General features: G+C 40.6%; 1 protein-coding gene across 1 annotated transcript; it reads left to right on the top strand.

The window, feature by feature from the left end:
• The first annotated feature begins 1,147 nt into the window (after positions 1–1,147).
• Positions 1,148–24,030, top strand: LOC118995304 (palladin-like). The gene is made up of 3 exons (XM_037058227.1): positions 1,148–1,248; positions 14,227–15,195; positions 23,670–24,030. Exons 2-3 carry the CDS (start codon positions 14,300–14,302, stop codon positions 24,028–24,030), a joined length of 1,257 nt encoding a protein of 418 aa, XP_036914122.1. The 5' UTR covers positions 1,148–1,248; positions 14,227–14,299.
• The last annotated feature ends 411 nt before the right edge of the window (positions 24,031–24,441 follow it).

Here is a 24,441-nt window from a genome sequence, read left to right as displayed (position 1 = left end):
ATGTTTTTTTCATTTTGGGGTGTTTTTTTGTTTGTTTGTTTGTTTTCCCATCATTACCAATTTTTAGAAATATAGCACTAAATACAGTTGAAGATGCTGGTCCCTTACCTGATCCAGGTTCCAGAAATTTATTCCAGGGCCTCATCTTTTTTCAACTTCTGTGTTCCTTAAATCAGAAACTGGATCAGCTATAATGGTATTTCTCGAGGCAAAGGAAGACACATGTCATTTCTAAGTGAACTTAACAGGGAGGTTTCATGTGATTATTTTCTGTGCCTTAGATTTGGCTCTGCTACCTGACCTTGGAACAGAAAAGCTTTCTGTTCTTGTCACAGCTACTTGTTCTTGGAAAGTTCAGAAATGTTAGAGTATGTTACAGTGGAATTCTACAGAATAATAAAGCAGTTGTGAAGCGTTTTTTTTACAATAGTAAAAGGGTTCATACTTGTCCTGATAGTATTCATTCAATGTTTATTTATTTCTTCCACAAATTTTCGTTGGATGCGCATGATGTGATAGGCATTGGGCTAAAAACTCAATGTGGCAGTGTACATAAAATTCGTTCATGCTATGCTTGCCTATTTAATCTTACCATGAACTCTGACTTTAATACGCATCATAGTCATATAATAATTTTTAATTAACAACTCGAAATAAGAGAACAGTGGGCTCTTCACACAATTTGACAGGTGCTCACTTTTTCAATAGTTAGTGGACTTAGTACTTTGGGATGATCTACCATATGAACTAAAAGATAAATGCACTGAAGAGATTATAGTAAGAAGGGTATTCCTTAGGAAGAGTCACTTTTTCTCCTTAGAAGTACTTACGTTCTTCTAATTGGTTAAGAATGTGTTCAAAAGAAAGGCAGTGATTCTCAGCCACAAAGTCAGGGTGTACAGGAATAAGTAAATCTTGTGTTTATTAGATCCGTAAAAAAATTATTTCTACACTGAGCGCCTTCGATTTCTAAGAACCCAGCCCTCAGACCTGGGGCTGCCTCCCAGCTCACTGCTGGAATTCCTGATGATGGCAGAACGAGGAAACATGAGTTCAGTTACCAAATATAGTTGAGTGGAGTAAGAGGACAGATGAGACTCTGAGGCCACAGTTGCCTCAAAGTGACCACGGACCAAGCAGTCTGTAATGAATAGGACAGGCCAACCTCTGCTCCCACAGAAAAGAAGAAATGCCCATCTGAACCCCATCACCTTTTGGGAGCCTTCAAAGTAACCGAGGATTGAAAAGGTCTGTAACATGTATCATAATATATTAATTAGTAGGGCAACAGTTGCTAATTTTTTTAAGCTAAATATATAATAGTAGTTTTTCTGACGGTGTAATACTAGCTAGAAGATACCTTAATTTTTCTCTTATTTGCGGAGAAAAGTAATGGGAATTTTGTCATCTCAAAAGCAGAATACGTAGGATTTGTCTTCAGGCTTCATTTCTACCTATACTGTCAAATAAATGCATTGTCTATAGTAATCTTAAACATGCTAAATTGCTGCTATTCATTCCAAAACGATTAAATGTAGTTATAGAATCTACGTTTGTCAGAATCGTGTATGTGTTTTGTTTTACAGAAAATAAGAATGCAGTTCATTTGAACCTCACATATACTTAAGCTAAATACTGACAGTTTAAATGATATACTATAGATTTTTAGTAACATGTTAAGTTAATTATACTTTCAAAGGATTATTTAAAATCAGTTGAGAGAGTAATAACAGACATTTTAAGTTATATCTATGCAGAAAGTTTACATACTTCTCTAAGAAGATAAAGCTGACTAAGGGAAACCACAGCCCAGTTAAATGTAAGCATCACATTATAATTTTATATCACATTGTTTTATGTTACATATACAATTGTCTTAAATCCAATACATGAGGTGAATGCAAAATGATCTCAGGCTCATATTACCTGTTAAGATTTGCTAAAAATACTAATTGCCTTTAGCATGAATTAGGTGACCACAGAGTCCTTTGCCTGACAATATAATACTATTCAAAATCTATTCAATCGTGTATGTGCAGAAATTCAATTCTTATTACTTGATAAACATATTTTCTAATATTTTTCTTCAAAGAAAGAATTTGAATGCTCACTTTAATTATCCAGATTTTAAAAATCTGAGTCATTTGACAAATTTGTGCTCATGGTAAACGTGGCCTCCTAAGGCTTTATCAACAACTGCTCCGAAAATGCGTGATTACATATTCCTGGAAACAGATTCGTCCTCTCGCACTCTAGTGTCTGACACAGATTAGGGTCTGTATCCTGGTGACTCTATGTCAGTTTCCTGTCTGAGTTCCCCTGCTTTACTGCTAAAATTGAGAATCAAAAAAAGGTCCCATAGCAGACTTCCCAATGGAGTAAGGATGCAGACTGCACTGGGCAATGACTATCACTTGGACTTATTTATCTCATTTTTTAAAGATGCAGAGAGAAAACATTGGTTAGATTTCAGAATAAATCTGGAACATCCTTATAGATATGCCAAATGACGTCTGCCTCCAAGGCAAAAACCTCCACTTCACTAAAATGACATGTGTGGAGGGTGTCCAAGGGTATCACGCTAATTAAGTTCCAGTCAGGAGGTGTATCCTCTTAAATTCCAGCAAAGAAAGCAAAGATGAGTAGAACAGCTCTGACTATAATTTGTAACTGTTAAATTATATTAGAGACTATAGAATCAGAGTTAGTAAATAGGTTTTGAATTTAGGTGGCAGGAATGAAGGCCTGAATGAGGACAATGAGAGTGGAAATGGATGAGTTAGAAGTAAAATCTGAATATTTGCAACCGACTCAATCTGGTGGATGGAGCTGATAATATGAAGAAGCACCCAGGGATGACTCTAAATACTCTTTCTGTAAAATATTTCATATGGCTGTTATGGGAATTAAATGAGATATTATATTATTCCCCTATAATTGAGATAAATAATAGTACTTGGTGGGTGTTTAAAACTGTAGAATAAATATCTTCCTGTAATAATAATTTACTTAAAGATTAGTAAAAAAGGAAATGTACATATATTGTCAAGAAATTATTATAAAATTTTATGAGTTTTTTGCATCAAATAAGATTTTGGACATTTTTCACATTTGACTTTTATTCTATAGGGTCTTTGGTGAAAAGAACATTACAATAAAAGAAAAGAGGGGGGAAGGAGGGAGGGAAGGAAGGAAGAAAAGAAAGAAGGAAGAATGTAAGAAAAGAGAAGGGAAGGAAAAAAGGAGTTAAAAAGGAAGGAGGGAGCCAGGAAGGAGGAAAGGGATAAAGACAATTTCAGAGATACAAACAAAACTAACATTTCATGAAGCAATCTCTTTTTGAAGAACTGCCAAATAGGGCAAAAGACAGGAAGCTTTTGACAGGATGAGGAATAACGAACAAGAAAGAGAAAATATCTGATTGGCTTGGGCCACACAGTCAACCTTGCCTGGGGCAAGACGGAACCAGGAGGCCTGTATAAGAGCCCTGCTGGTTTGGCGTTTGGGGATTGGCTGACGAGGTAGACTGTGTTTTGGGTGAAGCAGAGAGTTTGAAAGGACACGAGAATTATCTCAGTTACAGTCTGCTGATGTGTCACCGTGGGCAAAAGTAGCTCCGTGATAGGCCTAGAAATGCATTTCAGCAAAAGGAAGAAATTTAGTCTAGAGACTGCCTGTGATTCTAAAATAATAGGAAAAAAGTTTTAAAGCTTTTCATCTTTGGTTTTCACAGTTTCAGTTTTCCTTTAAAAGACTTTTAGTATTGAATCATTGTACCAATAGTTTTTAACTACTATTTTAGTAATTTTTTGAATATGAACATAAACAAGTAAACTACTAAATTTAAATTTTAAAATCACTTATAATTTTAACTCTTTTTTCAAAGCATGTAACTAAGCCACAAAAGATTTGCTTATATGTCTCACCCCTCCACCCTGTGCCTGCCTAAGCCCTACCACAAAGGTGATGAGCATTAACTGTTCCACCCTTTTTCGTGTATTTATTCCCAACCATATGTCCATTTCTAAATGCCTATTGAAACATTATTGCCTGAACTTTGTAAATTGCCTGGCCCGTGTGGTTTGGGATACTGCATGATCCTTGGTCCCTGTCAGACTTTTTGTAACATCAAACACGTTTTTCTTCAAAATTGTCAATGTCTCTACCAAGCATTCCAAAAACAGATTGCAAAAACTCCCTATCAACTAAACTCTTAAGTAAATACCCTGAACATTCTCAATGGGAAAGGAAAACTTTGTGGTTAAATGCCGGTTTCAACCTTGAGTCTACCATTCTCTGACAACTCAACTTTAGCCAAATAATCGAACACTTTTATGTTGTAGTTTGGGTAATAGGAATAATAAGAATAAAAGTAATGTTTACCCCCTCAATCATTCTGAGAATCAAATGATTTACTATAATAAAGTAGACAACTCATAACCAGAAGCTGTCGTATAGCAGTCCTCAGGGAGGCTAGCTTTTCTGTTTGTAATTGAGTTCTTTCTACCACACAGCTATTTCTTGTGCGTCTGCCTTATCCTCCCCACGTTCCTCCCAAGTCAAGGAAATGCTGCATCTTTTACCAGCCTATAGTGCCTTGTCTCGTGGGGATCCGGGAGGGCATGCCCCACAGTATATTTTTATGGACAAAATAGAGGATTACCCTGGATATCACAGATCGGGTTTTTAGATGTTATCCCCAAAAGCCAGCAATTCTAAAAGCAAATGTTATTCAACATTTCTAAATCTGCCTGTCTCTATTTTCTATTATTTGTATATTTACATATGTATGTGAATTTTATATATTTATATGACATATTATAAATTCAGGAACTCAAAAATTAATGTTTTCCCAAATGCTAGGATAACAGTGCCAAGACAATTTATGATAAGAGTTGTATGTCAAAATGTGTGATATACAAACCGAACATAAAATATTCAATGAAAACGTATGTTCTGTATTTCAGAGCAGAACATGAGTCCAACAAAATTCACCTAGCGGAAAGTTGTGAACCATACCAAACACAAGTAGAAATAATCTGTAAATTAAGTAGCATAAAATTTCTAAGAATTAATGAAATATGCATGACTTAACAAAATAGGTGACCAGGAAAGTTTACATTTGAAAGCAATAGTCACTTGGGCTGAGCCAAAATGTTGAGAGGCTGCCTGTTGAAGATTAAGGTGGAGAGGAATCTGTACTGACTCACAGTATTTGCTGACCCTCCCAAACCTTTGCTTCATCGCATGTTTACTGAAGATTAAGAGTTTGCCGGGAGTATAGCCAATAGTGTCATAATAACCTTGTATAGGAACAAATGGTTACTAGACTTGTGGTGATCATGTTAGAAGGTATATAAATGTTGAACCACTACATAGTATTATATGATCTAATATGTCACTATACTTTAATGACATGGAATAACTTGCCACCAGGACACCTGCAACTGCCTTTGTGAGCCCATTTGAGAGAACTTAAAGCAGGTGCAATTCTCAATATCAAATACCAGTTCTACTTTTTCCATCATCTGCATGATTCAGACACTGTTCCAAGCAGTAGCCATGCAAAGACTGAGGGCTGCAGTCCTGCTTTCAAGGACTAATGGAGAGAATGTTCTCTAAACTGGCCTTTTTAATTCAGTAAGATGAATGTTATAATAAACACAATGCAGAGTGTCAAGTTCCAAAGAAGAAGCAGATCACACTGACTTGGGAACCAAAGAAAGCACACAAAAAAGTGAAATTAAGTAGAGTTTTCAAGGGTGAACTGGGATTTGAAACACAGAAACAGAAGGGAATGGCAAAAGGAACAGTACATGCAAAGCCTGGAGACATGAAAGAACATGGAGCATTCAAAGAATGATGAGCAGGCCAGCGAGGTGCGACTGCAGTATGGGTCAGAGTGACGATGGAGCCTGCGGCTGGAGAGTTCACATCAGGGCAGACTGCCCAGAGGCGCACAGATAACAAGCTTAGGTGCATATCAAGCTTAGACCTTCTCTTATCGGCCTGGGGGTATCATCGGGGGAAAAATACCTAAGGAGTGACATGACCATTCTGACCATTTTAGAACCCCTACGGCTATTTGTTTAAACTATTTTAACAGCACTTATCATGTTCCTCCTTGTGTTTAAGCCATTCTCATTCTTGTCTAATTTCTCCTACGGGCTTATAAGACCATTAAAGACAAACTACCCCCGGCTCAGCTTTGCCCTCCTCAAAGCTTCCCCTCGCAACGGTTTTAAGTGATAAAACAGTTGCTCCCGTTGACTTTGTTTTCCACTTACCATTCTGGGAAAGGGAAGTGGGAGAAAGCAAGAATAACTATAAAACGAGCAGGGCCAAAGAAAGGCCACTTCTCCCAGGGTGAGGAAGCTAGAACTACACAAATTCCAAAATACTAGAAAGTAGTTGGGGCTTACCAGAGCTTTAGTTGAAGCGACAAGTAGGCTAAAGTGTTAATGATGGGGATGATGCAGAAGACAGGAGAAAAGTAAGAAAGGAGTTTCCAGGCAATTCAGATTCCTTAAGAGGATAGAGGCGAGGGGCAGAAACAATTTAAAGATTTGGAGAGAAGTCCTCAAAATGTCAAAACCTTACCATTGCCCTTGCCAAAATGGAATGCTTTAATGTTTTTGGGCGTTTGTCCCACTTCCTCTTTACTCATTAAAGATGATATAATAGTTCTTTTGGATGTATTTCCTTTCTGTGTCTATCGCAACAGCATACCCTTGCCAAAAGCACGGTTTGAAATAAAACATGAAATTTCAGGGAAATAATGAAGATGTTCGAAGTTGTATTTCTTCTGATTACAACCTTTTTTATCTTGGGGTGCTGACGGACACGGAAATCTCTGACGCAGAATTTCCCAGTGAGTTTGGCACCTGGAAACTTCCCTTGCTCATCCCCATTGAAGGAGCATTTCCCCCAGACAACGTACATGTTCTAGCAGCAGTAACCGGGTTGCTAATTAAACCAGAACCATACATGCCATAGAGCTATTATTTTCTTTTTCACTATGCAAGCAGTTTTTAAGCTACATCTAATCCTAACAACTGGATCCCGTCAGACGGCGCCTCTTTAAAACCAAAATATAAGTTAATAAGCGGGTGATTTTTTTCTGCCTCCGGCAAACACTTCCTGTTAAAAAAAAAAAACCTGAAAATTGTTTCCTCATTCAGAAGTTGGCTTTAAGCTTTCACATATATGTTTCATGAAGTTTTAAAACATATCCTCTTATGTTCAGTTCACATAAAATATAATGAATAGCAGAACTCTGATTTCTGATCTACAGTTTTGTTAGTCTGATATATAGCTTAGGGTGCTTTCTAAACTGGGACATGTAGTGAGAAGTTTAAGTGAAATAATCTACTCAGTGGCTTTTGACACAACGCCCACCTCACGGTGAGCAGCCCATTGTTAGCCATTGTCATCGTCATGATCATCACCACGAGTGCTTAGGTACATTATATGAATTCATTAAGAAGCTGATGTTCTATAGCTAAAGTTGGCACACTTTTGCTGTAAAAGTCTGGATGAGTATTTTAGGCTTTGTCGACCATACAGTCTGCTGCAAATACTCAACTGTGACACTGTCCCACAAAGACAGTCAAGAGAGTCACATGGCCACACTCTGAGTGCAGTCAGAAGTCAAAAGGCTGTGCCTCTAAGTGATCCATTCAGACGCTTCACTATCTTAGCACATCCTTCCAGATCTCTCACTGTTCTCCATATACCTTTGTTTATGACATCTTTAGTTCCTTAATCCCTTCATATTCAAATGCCTACCCATAAATTCTAATCTAGTACAGACTTTTAGAATCCACCCACCTTGCCAATATTCCCCACAACATGCTCATTTCCTTTCCATCCTACCTGTGTGTCACGACCTGGGCCATCTACTTCCACATCTTCACCTGGACTGCGCAGCCCTGGTGGAGAAACATGCCCAATCCCACAGATTAATGACACCAGAAATACAACACATCCAACGTCAGCAAAGCCCTCACCTCTGCCTATAGACCTTTAGGGAAATTTATCCCTCCCTACAACTATTTCAGATTGTCTCCTGTTCTTATAAACTTCCAAACGCACAGAAGCCTCAGAATAGGGGCTCCCCTTTCTTTCAGTGATAAATTTAGGCAGATTCTCATTCTCTTTCTCCCCCCCTTTCACACAAACACACACACACTATATATAATTTCTCTCCTTTGACAGAGGAAGGACTGTCCCCTCCAACCTGAAGCCACCTGTGCACTATAATGACCCATTTCATCACACATCCTGGGAGACCTCTTCTGTATTCCATCCCAACTTCCTTACAAGGATCTTCTGTCACTCCCTCTCTATTGACAGATCCCATTAGCACTGAAACGTGTTCCTGTACCTAATAAACAACCTCACTAGAGTCCGGACTTTAGTCCAGCTGCACTGCCTGTCCTCCTTTCTATGAGTTTCTCCAAAGAATGAACCACACTTACAACCTATACTTCCTTTCCCTTCAAAATTCCTCAACATAGCTGGAGTCTGGTCTATGTCTCTGTCACGTAACCAAAATTGCTGCTGCCAGTTGTGCTACATTTCCCAGTTGCTACATCAAAAGGGCTCACCCCCCTCCGTGGAACATTTCCTTGATACCCTCACTCTCCTGCTTTCTACCCCAACTCCCGGGAGGATTCTTTTCTTTTTCTCTCGTGATGACCTTACCTACTCTCATGGCTTGGGGTGCCACTTATGGCCTAGGAATTCCCATTCCAGCTTCCCCTTCCCTCCTTTGGACTCCAGACCACTGTCTCACATCGTCTTCTAGCACCAGAGGTCCCAGAGTTCCCTCAGATGCCAAATGTGCAAACCAAAATGAAGCTTCATTTTTTTTTCTCAGAACTGGCTCCCCACTTGTGTTAACTGAGTTAATGGCACTGGCCTTCCTGTTGTTGGAGTAAGACATCTATGATCCCGCCTCTGGATCATCTTCTCATTTAATCAGTCATTGAGTTATGTCCTTTCTATCTTCCACCTATTGGTTCATTCCTGTTTTCCACCTCGATGTCACTTGTTCACACTTTCATCGCCTTTTTAATCTACTATTAATTGTGTTTCTCAGTAGCAAGCAACAGAAATATTCTTTGCTCAACTTGAGTGCAAGGAGATTTACTGATAGAAGTTGTGGCAACTCACAGAAGGAAGCCAAGAGTCTACGCTGGAGGCAAGATCACAGTCAGAGCTGTGCCTGGAAAAGGCCCCTGTGTGGCTAGCCCTGCATCACAGCCGAACAGCTCACGCCACAGCTCCCATCTCCAGTGCTGGGTGCCCCCTGCACAGCCACCACGGCTGCCCCGACCTCTCCGTGCTGCTGCCTCTGCTGCCACCGTCAGCATCCAGCAGTCAGAGTGGTTTCACCAGGGAGCCTGCTTCAAAGTCCAAGATGCACGCATCTAATTGCCAAGCACAGGACCTGTGCCTGGGCTCCGAGGTGCTGGGATAGCACATATTTGGAGATTTTACATCCCATTATGATAAGGGAACTCAGTTTTTTACTGAGGCTCTTAATATAGGAATTATCCAAAACTAAGAAGGAGGTTCAGATAATGGGCAACCAAAAATAAAATGATGAGAAACACACACACCCCCTAAATACTACAAAAGCCTTCTCTCTGACTTCTGTTATCTCACCTCCTCTTCCCCCGACTCTGTCTCCAACCCGGGCTGCAATCAGTCATATTTCTAAATTACAACTCTGGGACGTTTCTCACACACTAAACAGTCTCCTTTTGTCTCCCAACTTCCCATAAGACAAAATTCAAGCTCTTCACATAGCTTCAGGCCCTCTCTGACCCCACTCCTGCTTTCTAACCTTAATTTCTGACTATTCTCCCCATCCCCAGATGGATTTCTGTTTAACTGAATCTCTCTGAGTTACCTGGGTCTGCTGTACTCTCTTGGGATGCAAGACTCTGTACAGTCAGGCACTGAATAAAGGTAATTTGGTCAATGACAGACCACATACATGACAGTGGTCCGGTAGGATTATAACAGAGCTGAGAATTTTCTATGGACTGGGGATGACATAAACTGTCCAAAAGTCATGGTGTTGAGGCGTAAGGCATTACTGTTTTTTGCCAGTCTCAGTCAGTCGATAGCAATGCTATCAGATAGAAACACCTGGGGCACTCACCCGAATCCTATAAGCTTCCCACAGACACCTCTTCTTTCCAAGCCAGTGTTACACCTGGCCTGACCTTGTGGTTCTTATTACAGTTGCAAGATACTTCAGTGATGACTATTAGAAAACTCTGAAGAATAAAAGAGTTTATAACTTACCAGCTCTGGAGTGCATGGGGCACAGAGCCTGTACTCAAGCAGGGAAGTGTGAGGGGCGTGTGTGCTTTGAGGTGATCCCTAGGGTCTGGAGGGCTCACTCTTTGTTGGTGACTTTAAAACATAAGAGCAAGAATTTAAAGTGCAGGAAGAAAAAAAAAGCAGCCCAAATAATTATCAAAATCAGCCAACATCTAAAACAAAGGAGCCTCGGTCACAGGAGACGCCCTGGCTCTTTATCTAGTCTTGTTGCTGGTGTTTATTCCAGATAAGCCTTTGTTGAAGCAGATGCCTCCGAGAACAGGATGCATCACTTCCACCAGTGTATGTATAAGGAAAAGTCTGTTTCTTTAACAACTCTTAATGGAATCGCAAGAAACAGTATGAACATGTGCTTCACGGAGGAGGCCACACCAGCTGAAGTTGAACATGAGTCCTAGAGGTTGGTGGCGGAGGACTGCCATGTGGCAGTGTACTGTGTGGCAAAGCGGATACCAATACTCACAAAAGCTCCCAGTGGGACTCCCAGTGGGAAAATCGGAACCATTTTCAAGGCATGGGTGGAATTTTGCCGTCCTCCCCAATAACACAGAGTCCACCCTGCATCATCTCCGGGCTGTGCCTGGAGTGACAATTCTCTGGCTAAATACTGACATGGCATTTTCTACCTCGTGTTGGTCTCAAGACCAAAGCCACCTTCCCCTGGTTTACCTCTTACACACCGGTGCTGACTGCATCTGGTATTGCACTCTTGCTGAGGAAGAGAGAAGGCTCCGGGATGCGGGCCACACCCTGCTGCGAGCCAATGGAACCCCAGGGCTTCAGACGCTGGAAAGCAAATGATGATCTCCCCAGATGCGCTGTGCAAGGAGGAGATCAAGATGCACAGGACCCTGTGGCCGAGTGGCCAGTTCGTCACGTGCTTCCTGGGATCCTTTGTGTCCAAGATGGGCCACAGCTACAGTGTCTCTGGGATCACACGCTTCACACCATCCAGGGGACAAGTATGTGCTTCCAGATGCCCTCATAGCTCAGCCATTTTCCCCAGAGAAATTGCTTTACCAGACAAGCAGAAACAAAAAAAGGAAAAATGGCCCCACTCTTTATTATTATTATTATTATTATTATTATTGACTTGAAAGAGAGAGATCTATCTGTTTCAAAAGCTAGTCACCGCAGAATCAATGGTTTTATTTCCAATATCTAACTGGATTTTCAGTTTTGTGATACCAAACCGTTAGCTAGGACAACAATCTCAAGGTCTGGGCCATCCTTAACTAAATGCTTTTCTCGCTAAGTGTTAAAATGTAGCACCGTATTTTTCAGATCGGCTGTAAATAGGATAAGCTTGACAGGAACTCAGCCTGATAAGGGTGGCCAGCTGCAAAAAGGAGAAATCAACAAATAGTGTATACAAGCAATGGCTAGGCCTCCTTATATGAGGCAGAGCTTCAAATACAAATCTCCTGCCTCCTTTATTTACTGCAAGTAAATACAACTACCTTGCAACAACCTCATCTTGATTTTAATAGAGTACTCCAAGTGGTGAACCCCTTGAGGTAGGTAATAAAATGTTTTCCAATCTCGATCAGCAGTGAGTTCAATACAAAAAGGGAATCAAAGACTAAACATATGCAAATATTCAAAATACACCGAATATAGCTAATTTCCATATATGGGCTATATTTGAAGCACTGTTGAGGAATCAGAATGGTTTCATCCTGGAGCACATACAGAACAAAAGAATCAGAGTCATGTTCGGGTTGAAAAAGAGAGGGGGAAATTATGAGACTACTCTAATGGGTTTGTAAGATTTACTTGGACCACAGTGGGAATATGGTTTAGTAGGTAGAGTAGGACTAGCGTGTAGAGAATCTCATAACTGAGGTTCCATGAAGTGAGTAATCTTGCTACAACACAAGTATAACGTTCAGCTGAAAAAAGATACGGCAGGTTACTAATGAGCTTTAGGGTCTCTGGTTACAAATCTTCTGTTGAATTAGCCAATTCTATCAATCACCACACCCTACCTGGCGGCACATCCTTCAGGAGTGTTTCTGGAATCCCTCTACCTAATGCTGTTTGAGATTAGAGAGAAAAGAACATTTCACTTAATAAAAGAAAATTTCATGACTCTAGGCAGAATCCCTGGATGGGAAAGATCATTTAAACGAGCTGCTCAATTCTATCCTCACAAGGCAGACTTACTCTCTGGAGGATGGATGTCTCACCGGGTTACTCCTGACCCAATTTATGAAGTTGAACTTCATCACACCCAGAAAGCTTCCTTTATTGACTTTCAGGTTCAGTCCCAAGGTAAAGGTCATCTCTGAAGTTTTCGAGATCTTCCCGCTATCACTCTATAAACAATACAGAGAAAAGGAGCAACACTCAAAGTAACAAGAAAGGAATTGCCTCACAATATTTAGTTCAAAATGCAGTAGAATTTAAATTGATGCCCAATTATTTATTGTTTAAGGCTGGTAATAGTCCCATAGAAATGTCCTATTCAGGGCACGTAGCTCTCTCATGCGCCCTGGAAGGTTAGGTAAGCTTTCATGGCAACCAAGCTCTTTCCCTTTCCTTTGACACCCTATCCACATTTTAGATTGTTTGTATGTTATTTGTTTAATGTCTTCTCCACGTCCTTCTTTAACACACCACACAGCTTTTACCTCCTTAAATGTCAGGATGGTGTCAACAGTCTGGATCAAGAGTCAGCCAATTTCAGCCCCTGTGCCAAAGCCATCCCGCTGCCTGTTTTCACATGGCCTGCAAACTAACAATATATTTATACTTTTAAACTACTGTAAAAAATACCAATGTCCATAAATAAAGTTTTATTGGCACACAGCCATGCTTATGTACTCCTGTATTTTTGTGGCTGGCTTGCTATTCCAATGGCAAATTTGAGTAATTGCCACAGAGACTGCAACAACACACAAGGTCAAAAGCATTTACCACCTCACCCTTTATGTAAAAAGTTTTCCAATCCCTGGACCAGAGCATGACTAGACCTCTAGCACCTGGAACTTTATAAGTGATTATTAACCATGTGTTAAATTAACAGCGGAGTGAGTGAATATGAGTGCACGTGGCTAGACAGAGGAAATAAGTTTCCAAATATTTCATCGAAAGCCAAAAACAAAGAAAGATTGGAATCAAAATGTATTTTGTGGTCATTTATTTGGTAAGCAGGGTCAGATTTACTAAAATGTCAACAAGCTAGTAATCTCATAACATTAATGAAATTAGAAATTGCAGGAGGTGTATAGTGGGGGCAGAGGGGCAGTGCGGCAGGCCCGACCCGCCCAGGGTTTACTGCAGATATCATCCTCAATTATTCCATGCTGGTTTGTAGCATCCTTAATATTCACTCGCAGGGCAGATATTAAAATACGATAAGTACAAGTATCTTTAATGTTTGCTCCAACTTACAGACTAGAGAAAAACCATTTCTTAAAAAGTACAGTTGACTCTTGCACAATATTGGGGTTATGAGCACCAGTACCATTTGGAGTGGAAAATTTGGGTATAAGTTTTGACTTCGCCAAAACTCAAGTACAGCTGGCCCTAAGCAGCTTGGGATTCAACCAACCATAGATGGAAAACAGCATGTTACATTTGCAGTTGCAAACCTGCAGCTGGGAATCTGCAGCTGGGAACATGAAAAGGCTGGTTTGCACCACTGTTCGTTTAATCTGCAGGTGCAAAATGGAGGAGCAGGTGGGGCAGGCTGTATTTATCAGAAACACACATGCACACACACAGTTCAAACCCGTGCTGCTCAAGGGCCAACTGTACATTTGTTCCCCGTAATGTTTCTCCCAGTTTGTAAATTAGTAGCATTAGGGTAACACACACACCCGCATTACTACTCATGGCAATGCCATCTTTGTTGTCTTTCAGAAGTAAACCGACACCCAGTGCCTCTTGCCTTCCTGTTGAAAGCAGACAAAGAGTGTATGAAGACTTTTCAAATATGTCAGAGACTTCCTCCCACGACTCCTTCTACGATTCCCTATCAGACATGCAGGAAGAAAGCAAGAATGCTGACTGCTTCCCTGAGCTGTCTGCTTTTCTCAGCCAGGAGGAGATAAACAAGAGCCTTGACCTGGCCCGGAGAGCTATAGCCAACTCAGACTTAGAAGATTTTGACTCAGAAAAGGAGATCTCACAGATTTTCAATACTTCCCCCATAAGCTTCTGTGAAAATTCTTCCCGAAAGGAGACCAAACTGGGTGAGCCAGCCTCCTCAGGAAGACCTCTGGATCAGAGGCCAGAAGAACAGACTGAGCACACCTCCTCACCTGGTTCAAAGAGGAGACCTGCCGCCTCGCCCCTGCTTGCCAGACCCAGCTATATCCGGAGCCTGCGGAAGGCTGAAAAACGTGGTGCTAAGGTTCCCAACACAGGTGTAAAGCCTAAACCAGCACATCAAGGTAAGACTGGCCCCCAGAGCCAGCTGTGTGATAAGGCAGCTAATTTCATCGAGGAGTTGACATCTATATTTAAGGAAGCGTCAAAGCCAAGAAGCAGAAGCCCCAATGGGGAGTCGTCTTCCCCGGACAGTGGCTACCTGTCTCCTAAAAACCAGCCGTCAGCCCTGGTGAGTGTCTCCGCCAGCTCTCAGAGCCCCACGGAAGACCAACAAGAAATGGAAGCAGAGATGAAGTTGCCCGAGGCCAGGCACTGCTACGGGGCAGACCAGGACGAGGTGGTGCCGGGCAATAGCATCTCTCACCCCCGGCCCCAGAACGCACTCCACTTCCCATCGGCTCCTCGGTTCATTCAGAAGCTGCGGAGCCAAGAAGTGGCCGAAGGAAGTAGAGTCTATCTGGAGTGCAGAGTCGCTGGAAACCCGACGCCTCGAGTCAGGTAAGCACTGTTCTATTACAAATATCGAATGATTTGTGTTGAGCTTTGATGTTTTCTTTAATGTGGGAGGTTATTTCCTGTATAGCTGGCCTTCTGGGGTCTGAGGTAGTGTTTTCAAGTGTCTGCAAGGCGAAAGCATCTCAGAATGGCAAATAGTAGTGGACCGGGTTGTCCCTGGTGGGATCTATTTGTTGTCATGAACCACCTAATATGGGAAAAACAAAGGACCTGACAGGCATAGAGGAGTACAAACAGGTTGTTATATCGGACTCCGGATTATTAACAACCAGGGAAATGTGAAATGTGCAACATATTTATTCAAAGTACTGTGAAAAGTGTGTGCCTAATTTCAATGTTAGCATCTGAAAATGGCTGAAAGTGTGGCTAAAACTGGAAGTTGCTGCGCGCCAGTGAAAGCCACAGGTGTGCTGAGGCCAATCACAGTCATGGCCACCTGTTTCTGCCAGCGCTCGAGGCCAGGCAGGTGCACACGTGATTCGCTGAAAAAATTCGGAGGGCAGTGGGAATGCCTGACAAGCCTTTATTCTGGGGTGGGGCAATCCATGCAAGCTATGGGTGGCGCGTGGCGAAGTCTGAACTCCCTTATGTATCGAGTGCACACAAAGTCGTCAGGGTGCCAAGATGTTATATAACAGAACTGGATTCTTCACATTCGAGCCCATTCTCACGGCTATATGACTTAATAGGAACACTGCTAAGTCATAGTTGCCGGAACATCTGGGTGAGAGAGACTGACTGACTCCATTTTCCCTACATCACCAAATACATAATCTGGTCTAGGCCTGGGCAAAATCAGAACGTATTTACTTAATGTAAGCACACCCCCATGCATTCCATGTGCAACCAGGGAGGGCAGAACTTTCCTACCAAAGATACACCAAACCACATGGTTCAGGTCTGTTGTTCACGCCAGGCCCCAGCACAGGTGCTGCAACAAAGTGACAAGTGCATGAGTGTGCAGTTAGTTGGAGTCCATAAACACACACGATGTCCATCTTAAATTCTGTAGATTCTTCCTCTTTAATTGCAGAGTTTATACCTTGTGTGCAAAAGGTTAAGAGGGGTCACCCTGGAGTCAGGCTGCAGGGTTTTCAATCTTGTCTCTACCTTTTCCCAAGTAAGCAAGTTACTTTGTTGACCCAGTTTCTTCATCTGTGAAATGGGAAACATAACAATACCTACCTCACTCTATTTTAAGGTGACTAAATAAATTAATATGTGAAAGAGTAAAGTAAGACCTTGCACCTAATGACTACTAGATTGGTACCACCCATTATTTTTTATCATTTCTCATTTCTTAATGTCCCATGCCGAATTAAAAATAACATTTCAAGGTTTTACTATAAAAAAACACTCATTCATTTATTTGGGAAGTTTTGCTTTTATTAATGAAACATGCTTTTGCCTAAATTATGTAAATATTAAGAAGTAAATTCAAAACTTTGAAATTGGTAGAAATGATAAAGGACCTCATTGGCTACAAAACACTGGTACTTTTTATTAATATATCATTTCACATCACAAACTTTACCTCTCACCCCACATCCACTAACACACATTTTCCTAGAGTTTTTTTCTTTAGCTTGACTAATCATTTCTTCAGTTTGACAAACACAAAGTAAGCGTTAGCATTACAGACTTAAAAGTGGCTTAGAAGCAGGACATTTTTTTTCCAGCAATTTGTTCAACCAATTCACCTTTAGTCAGTTTTCACAGTAATTGTACTATATTATAGAAACTGACAGCAGGGGGCAGTAAAAAGCTTTTTAATGGGTTCATTTATTAAGTATGTCATCCTGAAGTCTGTCATCTTAATACATTATCCTTTCCATTAAAAAGAGCTTCTTTTAGTTTTGTCAGTAATAGAAATGAGATTGAGTATTTCTTTTGGATTCTATTTAATTTTTTAAACGCACTAATTATGGGAACATTCTTCATTAGAAACATATTCACATGTCACTAAAACAGTCCCACAGGTTTTCAAACTACATAGGGCTCCACTGACATATAAAACAGGCCCCTTCCAAATGCATTATCGTGGCAAGTGAGTATATAATACCCTTTCAAAAATGACAAAAATCAATCCATTTAGTTCAACTGTACCAGAGTTCACTTAACCATCTGATAATCAGGGAAACCATCAAATTCATGCTTTTGCCCCTTTGTTTATGGAGGGGGTGTTAGTCTAATTAGTAGCTACAGAATTACTAACTAGCTTGTTCTTGTCATTCCTCCATCTACCAGAGCCCAGGAGCAATGATCAGTAGTCATTACAAGTTGCGCCCTTCTAGGGTGATGAAGTATTTGATGAGCAAGCTCCATTGTTTACCTGACTGCTGTTAGCTGGCCTTTTTTGAGTTTTGGGAGTTTGGGGGATTTAGGAGGTTAGGGGTGGTTTTTGTTGTGTGTTTTGTATGGTTGTTTTTTTTTGGAGAGGTAAATGTGCATTGGATTCTCTTAATTTCTGTTCCAAAGGTCTTGTTCCTCTCTGCCATGGGTCTGAACGTGCACCTAATGCCTAAGAACGTTCACTGAGCTCCTTTTCCACATGAGCTATTTCTCTTTAGACTTAAAGGGAAAATCTTTGAAGGCAATTTTGTATGAGGAAGACTTTTCATAAAGAGTTGCGTGCCCCAGGCAATTTTAGAACCTGACTCACACTGACTAGACCAGGGTGTCGGCCCCGGAGATCAGGTGAGACTATTGACTGGGAGGCCACCTCGGTAGGTCCCAGAAGCAGGTGACAGAACTTGTGGTGAGAGACCCCTGTAAGTAGAGGCCCAGCAGACACTGGCCGGTAAGTGCAGAGACGTTCGGGGTTGAGAAGCTGGCAGCTGTACAGGTGAGTGAGGTGTGGTGCAGCGGCCAATGGTAAGATCCAGACTGACTTCAAAGGAACGCACCACAGGATGACATGACAGCAGGTATCATGTTCCAGACACGGGGGGCTGGAGCACGGGGAGAACATTCCACCCTTTCAAAGTTTAGTTAAGGGAAAGTTAAGTCTACTTACCTGCTTCAAAAAATACAAAAGCGTGGAGCGGGAAGTAGAGACACAGACATAATTAAATGAGGCAGGGCTTCAGCGACTGAATTGTGCGGGGCTCAAAACAGGGGAGCGGATTGCCAGGCTGACACGGCTGGGCTGCTCCGCTGCTGGCCTGGAGCTGCCTACATTTGGTTTGCTCCCGGAACCTGGGTGTAGTACAAGTTACGGTTGTAGATGGACCAGGTCTAGCTACAGAAGGACAGACAGAAACCATAGGACCAAGATGCCAGGCCCGTCACTGCATGACATTTCTGCTATCACTTCACCCTCCCACACACATAACTGGTGCAAATACCACTTATGACTATAAATAGGATGGAAAAATTTCTGTTTTGCTCCTCTATGCCCACATAGTTCAACAAAAACTCAACAGAAGACAGAAAAGCTGATAGAAGAAAAGCTTGTGTGTAGTAGTTGAAGTTTTATACAATTTAGATAATGCTCAGCTTTACAAGGTTTAGGTCCTACTCAAATTATATGCAAATTATTTGTTGACAATTTGAACTATTACGTGAATTTTTTTTTATTACATGAAATTTTTTAAAAGTCAGAAATCACATCACTCACCTTTTCTGTTCACTTCATTCTCTACTTTTGTTAGTTGGTGAAAATCTACAAAGATTTTAGTTTAAATTTACTTACAGTACAGGTGGCAAACACAAGTCCCACGGGCCGAATCCAGCCCTCTACCTTGTTTTATCCTGCTCGGCACCTTGTTTCTACCCAGTGGCAATGCCGGACTCTCACTTAACTGTTAAGGAGTAGTTCCATTTATACAGTCCTAAAGTTACATTTGGCCCTTTGAAGGCAACTGCGAGGCTGATGTGGCCCCCGGTGAAAATGAGTTTAATACCCCTGACTTAGAGTATTATAAAGATGAGGCCTTGTATTTTCACTTTATGCTTTTGAAACTATTTTATTCTGGCAACCATCTGTTTTAAAGCATGTAAATATAAGGGAACTAAGACAGAAAGCAAGAAATTCTTTGCCTGGTAACACAAAATAATTGATTGGTCATGGAGACTGGACTACAACTCCGGTTTCCTGATGTCTGGGGCGGGTTCTGCAGTGGTCCCCAAGAGGGGTTAGCTACCGTCAGTGCTGTTTTGCTGCCTGGGCAAGGCTCACTGACAAGCTCCAGAAGTGGAGACACGTGGAACTGATATGTTTAAAAATCTTCTAGGATTGGAATTCACATTCTGAATATCTTTAAAGAAACAGCATCCTGATAATTTCCACAACATTGCTCTGTATCTCTCTCTCTCTCTCTCTTTTCTCTTTGCAGTAAGTTAGTACTGTAAAATAATTCAGCACAAACCAAATGTAAACCAAAACAAATTTTAAATGGGAGTGGCGAGGCAGATACTGTCCATCAAATAACTACAAACAAAACATCATTCCCAATTCTTGAAAGGTAGTCCAAATTACCCTTATATTCAAATTAAATTGTAATGTAGATATGAACATACTCATAAGAAACAAACACTTTTAAATACCCACTCTCTTATACTCTGGTTTTTCTTCAGATTGTATAAATCTTTCACCTTTTTAAATGACTCTTTGCAGTAAAAATTGAATCCAGCAATAGTCCAAGCATTTTTTAATATTCTAAGTATGATTATTCATATCTAATCATACAATGCCTATTAGGTCATCATTATTAGCCTAGGAAACTTTCAATTAATGTATATAGTTAAAAGCAATTAATTTTTTTATGATCAAAACTCAGATGCCTCTAATTAGTTTACATCAGTTTGACTTCGAACATCAAAAGCCAAAGCAAGAGGATTAGCCATATCAACACTGCAGTGCTGTCTGTAGACATTTCCATCTCCCCAGAAGAAAGTGGAACTATAACCAGGTCGCCGATTCACTTTTCTTACTAAGGGTGTGTGGTATATCCCATTTATTGAGCATTTTGGACTGAGACAGTGTGGCAACAGCGCCACCGGCCAGTAGGTTGTAAATATGCATTTAGTGCTTGTAAAATTAAGAGCTGAGCTCAGGAGTATTGTTTTGTTAAAAATATTGTCAACAGTGCTATTAGGTTATCAATAAGAAAAATTGAAAATCCAAGTGTTGTTACTGCACATGAAATGTAACTAGGTACAAGAAATTGGGGGAACAATTTTGTGATACGCAATAAAGTTAAAGATAAACCCTAAACTTCATGTAATACCCAGTTGCCTACTTGATATCTGTATTGTGATATCTAATAGGGGTAACAAATTTAATATATCTAAACTGAACTTCTGATTCTCTTCTCCTCCAAAAACCTTCTCTTTCTAAATCTTCTCTGTTTCAACAAATGACAATCTTTTCTTCCAGCTTGCAGCTGTTCAAGGTAAAAACCTTGGAGTTATCTCCAGCTTCTCTTTTTCCTACACCTCACATCACCCAATCCATCCAGCAAATCTGCATGGAGCTACCCCCATCCTTCCGAATCTGACCACTTCCCCCACCTCCACTACCGAGGCCCTTGTCCAAGCCACCATCGCCTTTCTCTCTATGTTAGCAATCCTTCCTGATCACGCTCCTTATTTCCATCCTTGCTTGTAGTAGTCTATACATCACCTGGCGTGCTTAATAGCACTGTGATCAAAGCACAAGGCAGAGCCATCCAGTGCCTTCTCACCTCACTCAGAGGAAATTCTATAGTCCTTACAAACTTTGATAAGGCCATGTTTCTCTGCCTTTGTCCCCTTCTACTACTACTCAATCACCTGTGTTGGTCCACTCCGGCCACAGCAGTGTCCTTGCTGTACCCAGCATACCAGGCACGTTCCTGTCCCTGGGCCTGTGCACTTGCTGCTTCCTCTGCTTGGAGTGCTCTTCCCCCAGATATATGCAGGATGGACTGGGCCCTTCGTCTTCTTCATGCCTCTCCCTAAATGTCACCTGCAGAGGATAGCCTTCCACAGCTACCCTTGTAAAGAGCAGGCCCTGCCCACTGCACTCTCCATTCCACTCTCTAGTTTGTTTTACTCATTAATAATTTTTTTAATTGTCTGTCTCCCTCAGCAGAATGTAAATTCCTTGAGTTAGGAACTTCCATATGATTGTTATCATTGTGTTCCCTCAGCCTAGGATGGTGCCTAGAATGTACTAAGTGCTCAATTAACACATATTGAATAAATAAATGAATAAATTTCACTCCTATGTGTATACCTGAAAGAAAGTTTTATTCATGTGTACAAGGATACATGTATAAGAATGTTCATAGCAGCATTGTTTCAAAATAACTGGAAAAATTCTAAATATTCCTCATAAATAAAATGGGTATCTCTTTGACATAGTGATTTCCTTTCCTTTGGATATACACCCAGAGTGGGATTTCTGGATCAGATGGTAGTTCTATTTTTAGTTTTTTGAGGAACATTCATATGTTTTTTATAGCAGCTGCACCAATTTCCATTTTTACCAATGGTGGACAAGCATTCCCTTTTTTCCACATTCTCACCTGCCCTAGTTGTGTCTTGTTATTTTGATAATAGCCATTCTAAAACAACCTAAGTGTCTGCTGTTGCATGAATGAATAAAGAAAATGTAGTGTATGTGTACAATGGAATAGTATTAACCCGTATAAAAGAAGGAAATCCTGCCATTTGCAACAACACAAATGGACCATGAGGGCACTATCCTTAGAAAAAATAAGCCAGGCAGAGAAATAAAAATACTTCGTGATCTCATTCATATGTGATCTCATTCTTTGAAAACCAAAACTCATGCCAAGGTTTGGGGAACGGGGGGAGTGGGGAGGCCTGAGTCAAAGGGTATAAACTTCCAATTATAATAAAATAAATAAGTGGGGGGCTAATGTACAGCATAGTAACTATCATTAACACCCTATTATGTACTTGAATATTGCTAAGGCAGTAGATCTTAACTGTTCTCACTGTGCACACACACAAACCTGCAATTATGTGAGGTGATGAATGTGTTGATAACCCTTATTGTAGTAATATAGGAGTCATCACACCATACACCTTTAACTTATACAATTTTATAGGTCAATTGTTTCTCAATAAAGCTACAAAAAATAAAAGAAAATGGATAAGTTGTGATATATATTCATATAATAAATGAATTAGAGATTCATGAATCAGAATTCTGAAACTCACAAGCATAATAGCAATTTTAAAAATTGAGAAAAATACTCAGATTGCATGAATAAGTTTATCCATATGAAGTTAAAATTGCAAAACAGGATTATTTCAGGTGTAGGCATGTAAGAGTCTTCTACAGAAAAATACACAGGAATGACAAATACTAAATTTCATATAGTGGTAACCATGGAGATAAAGATGGATAGTAGAGAAACAGGTGTAAATTATTTTATTTTTATACTTATTGAAAAATAGTGACTTTTTATTTCACTCTGGTTATGTGTTTGGTATGTTCATCAGTATTATTCCTAGATTTACTACTTAAATGCCATTCAAAAAATATGTTGCTGTTGAGCAATGCAAATTGGATAGGTTAGCTCTTAGCTGTTTGTGAGTTATAAGTTAAACAATTTTGTGGGTTGTTTTAGTTGTATTTTAGAGTTTTTAAAAATGTTTGTGTTTTGAATTCATGATGTCATAATAGAATATTATATGCATTCAGTCTTGTCCCAAACATATTTTATGGTGTGATCTTCATGGTTTATTGGCTATTGAGGGTGTAAAAATTTGTATATGTCTCTTGCTCTTAAGAAAAAAAATCTCTACATTTAGATACACACACGTACACGCATGGTACCTTTTTGGATCTTGCTCACTCTCTCACCGTCCCAATGGCCTGCCCTCCATCATTGTCCTTCCATGGTAAGAGCCAGCAAAATGGGGCAGCTTTTAAAGGAAACATGACAATTTTATACTTCCCTGCTCCTCATTCTTTTATTATTTCATTTTAAATTGATTTTTAAAGATGTTTTCTTCTCTGTACATTTTGCATTGAATTGAAAAACAAAGCCTTTTCTATTTTACAGAGGATAATAAATGTTCTCTAAGACATTAAATTGCCATTGAACTAGAAACCAAAAGAGACTGAGCAACAGAATGGCCCCTTTGTTTTCACTGAAATGAAGATACAGCTCTATTTTCTATTCCTCCATGCAGATGATTTCTGAGAGTTAAGACAGTAAAAGGACATGTCCTATCATGCTGTTTTGTCCCCTTTCCTATATTTCCCAGTTTTTCTTAACCCCTGTTTTCATCCCAAATCGCTCGAGGTGTAATTCTCACTAGAAAATGTGGCTGTACCTCTGCTGTGCTTTAACTGCCAGAAGACCATCATTCATGTGAATAGTGACTCCGCTTCGACAGACCCGTGAGTGAAGTGGACTACCCCAGTATCACTGAACCCAAGAAATATGGCCCCGGAGTTATTTAATGATATGAACGTTGCCGAGTGACTGCAGCTGCCTTATCACTTTCTCGCGGTCAACCCACGACCCCGCGGTGCTGTGCCAGGTCCACCGCACTGTGCATGAAGCTGCTGCTGCTAATGCTGATATCTCAGGGAATCACGGAGCAGGCTTGATGTTCAAGGCACAAGGGGCATTACTTGAACACAATTCAAGGAGTATTACTATGGTCAGGAATCTGAATGGATTGTCACAGTCGTTGGTATCAAGCCATGAAGTAGCAGTAGCCAAATTAGACAGCAGCCTCTGCTCTAAAGCGTTGATGCCATCATTGCAGCTTGCATCTCAGCGGCCAAGTTTCTGGATTGAACAAGAAAACCAATCAATCAATAAATACCATCATGAATTTTCATAAGAAATAGAGGTCGTCAAAGGGAGTCCTTTTAGGAAACTATGCTCGTGCGTAAACACGCATGTGTGCTCATGGAACAGAGGAGCTTTAGCTACTTCCAGGACAGATTCCGGAGCAGGGGTGCGAACCCCGGCTCTGCCTCCCGTCAGTCGGGTCCCCTCCACAAGTCACTTAACCTTTCTGTGTCTCAGCTGTCTTCGCGGGGAAATGGGAGTGGGAGGAGTACCTAGCTTGTGCGCGACTATGCGTGTTACACCCATTCACAGGGGAAGAGTTCAGAACTTTTCTAGGCCCATGGTAATATATTACGATATTATAACATTATTATTATTATAAAGTGTTCACTTTATCTATTGTCATCAATTCAGTATTAACTCCTTACACCCTACCTTCTCAAAAACCTTTGAATCTGTC

Source organism: Sturnira hondurensis, unplaced genomic scaffold, assembly GCF_014824575.4.
Source record: "Sturnira hondurensis isolate 20B ecotype Veracruz unplaced genomic scaffold, ASM1482457v3 Scaffold0010128, whole genome shotgun sequence".
NCBI classification, from domain to species: Eukaryota; Metazoa; Chordata; class Mammalia; order Chiroptera; family Phyllostomidae; genus Sturnira; species Sturnira hondurensis.
Note: the sequence above shows the minus strand (reverse complement) of the source record. Positions and strands in the feature narration are given on the sequence as shown.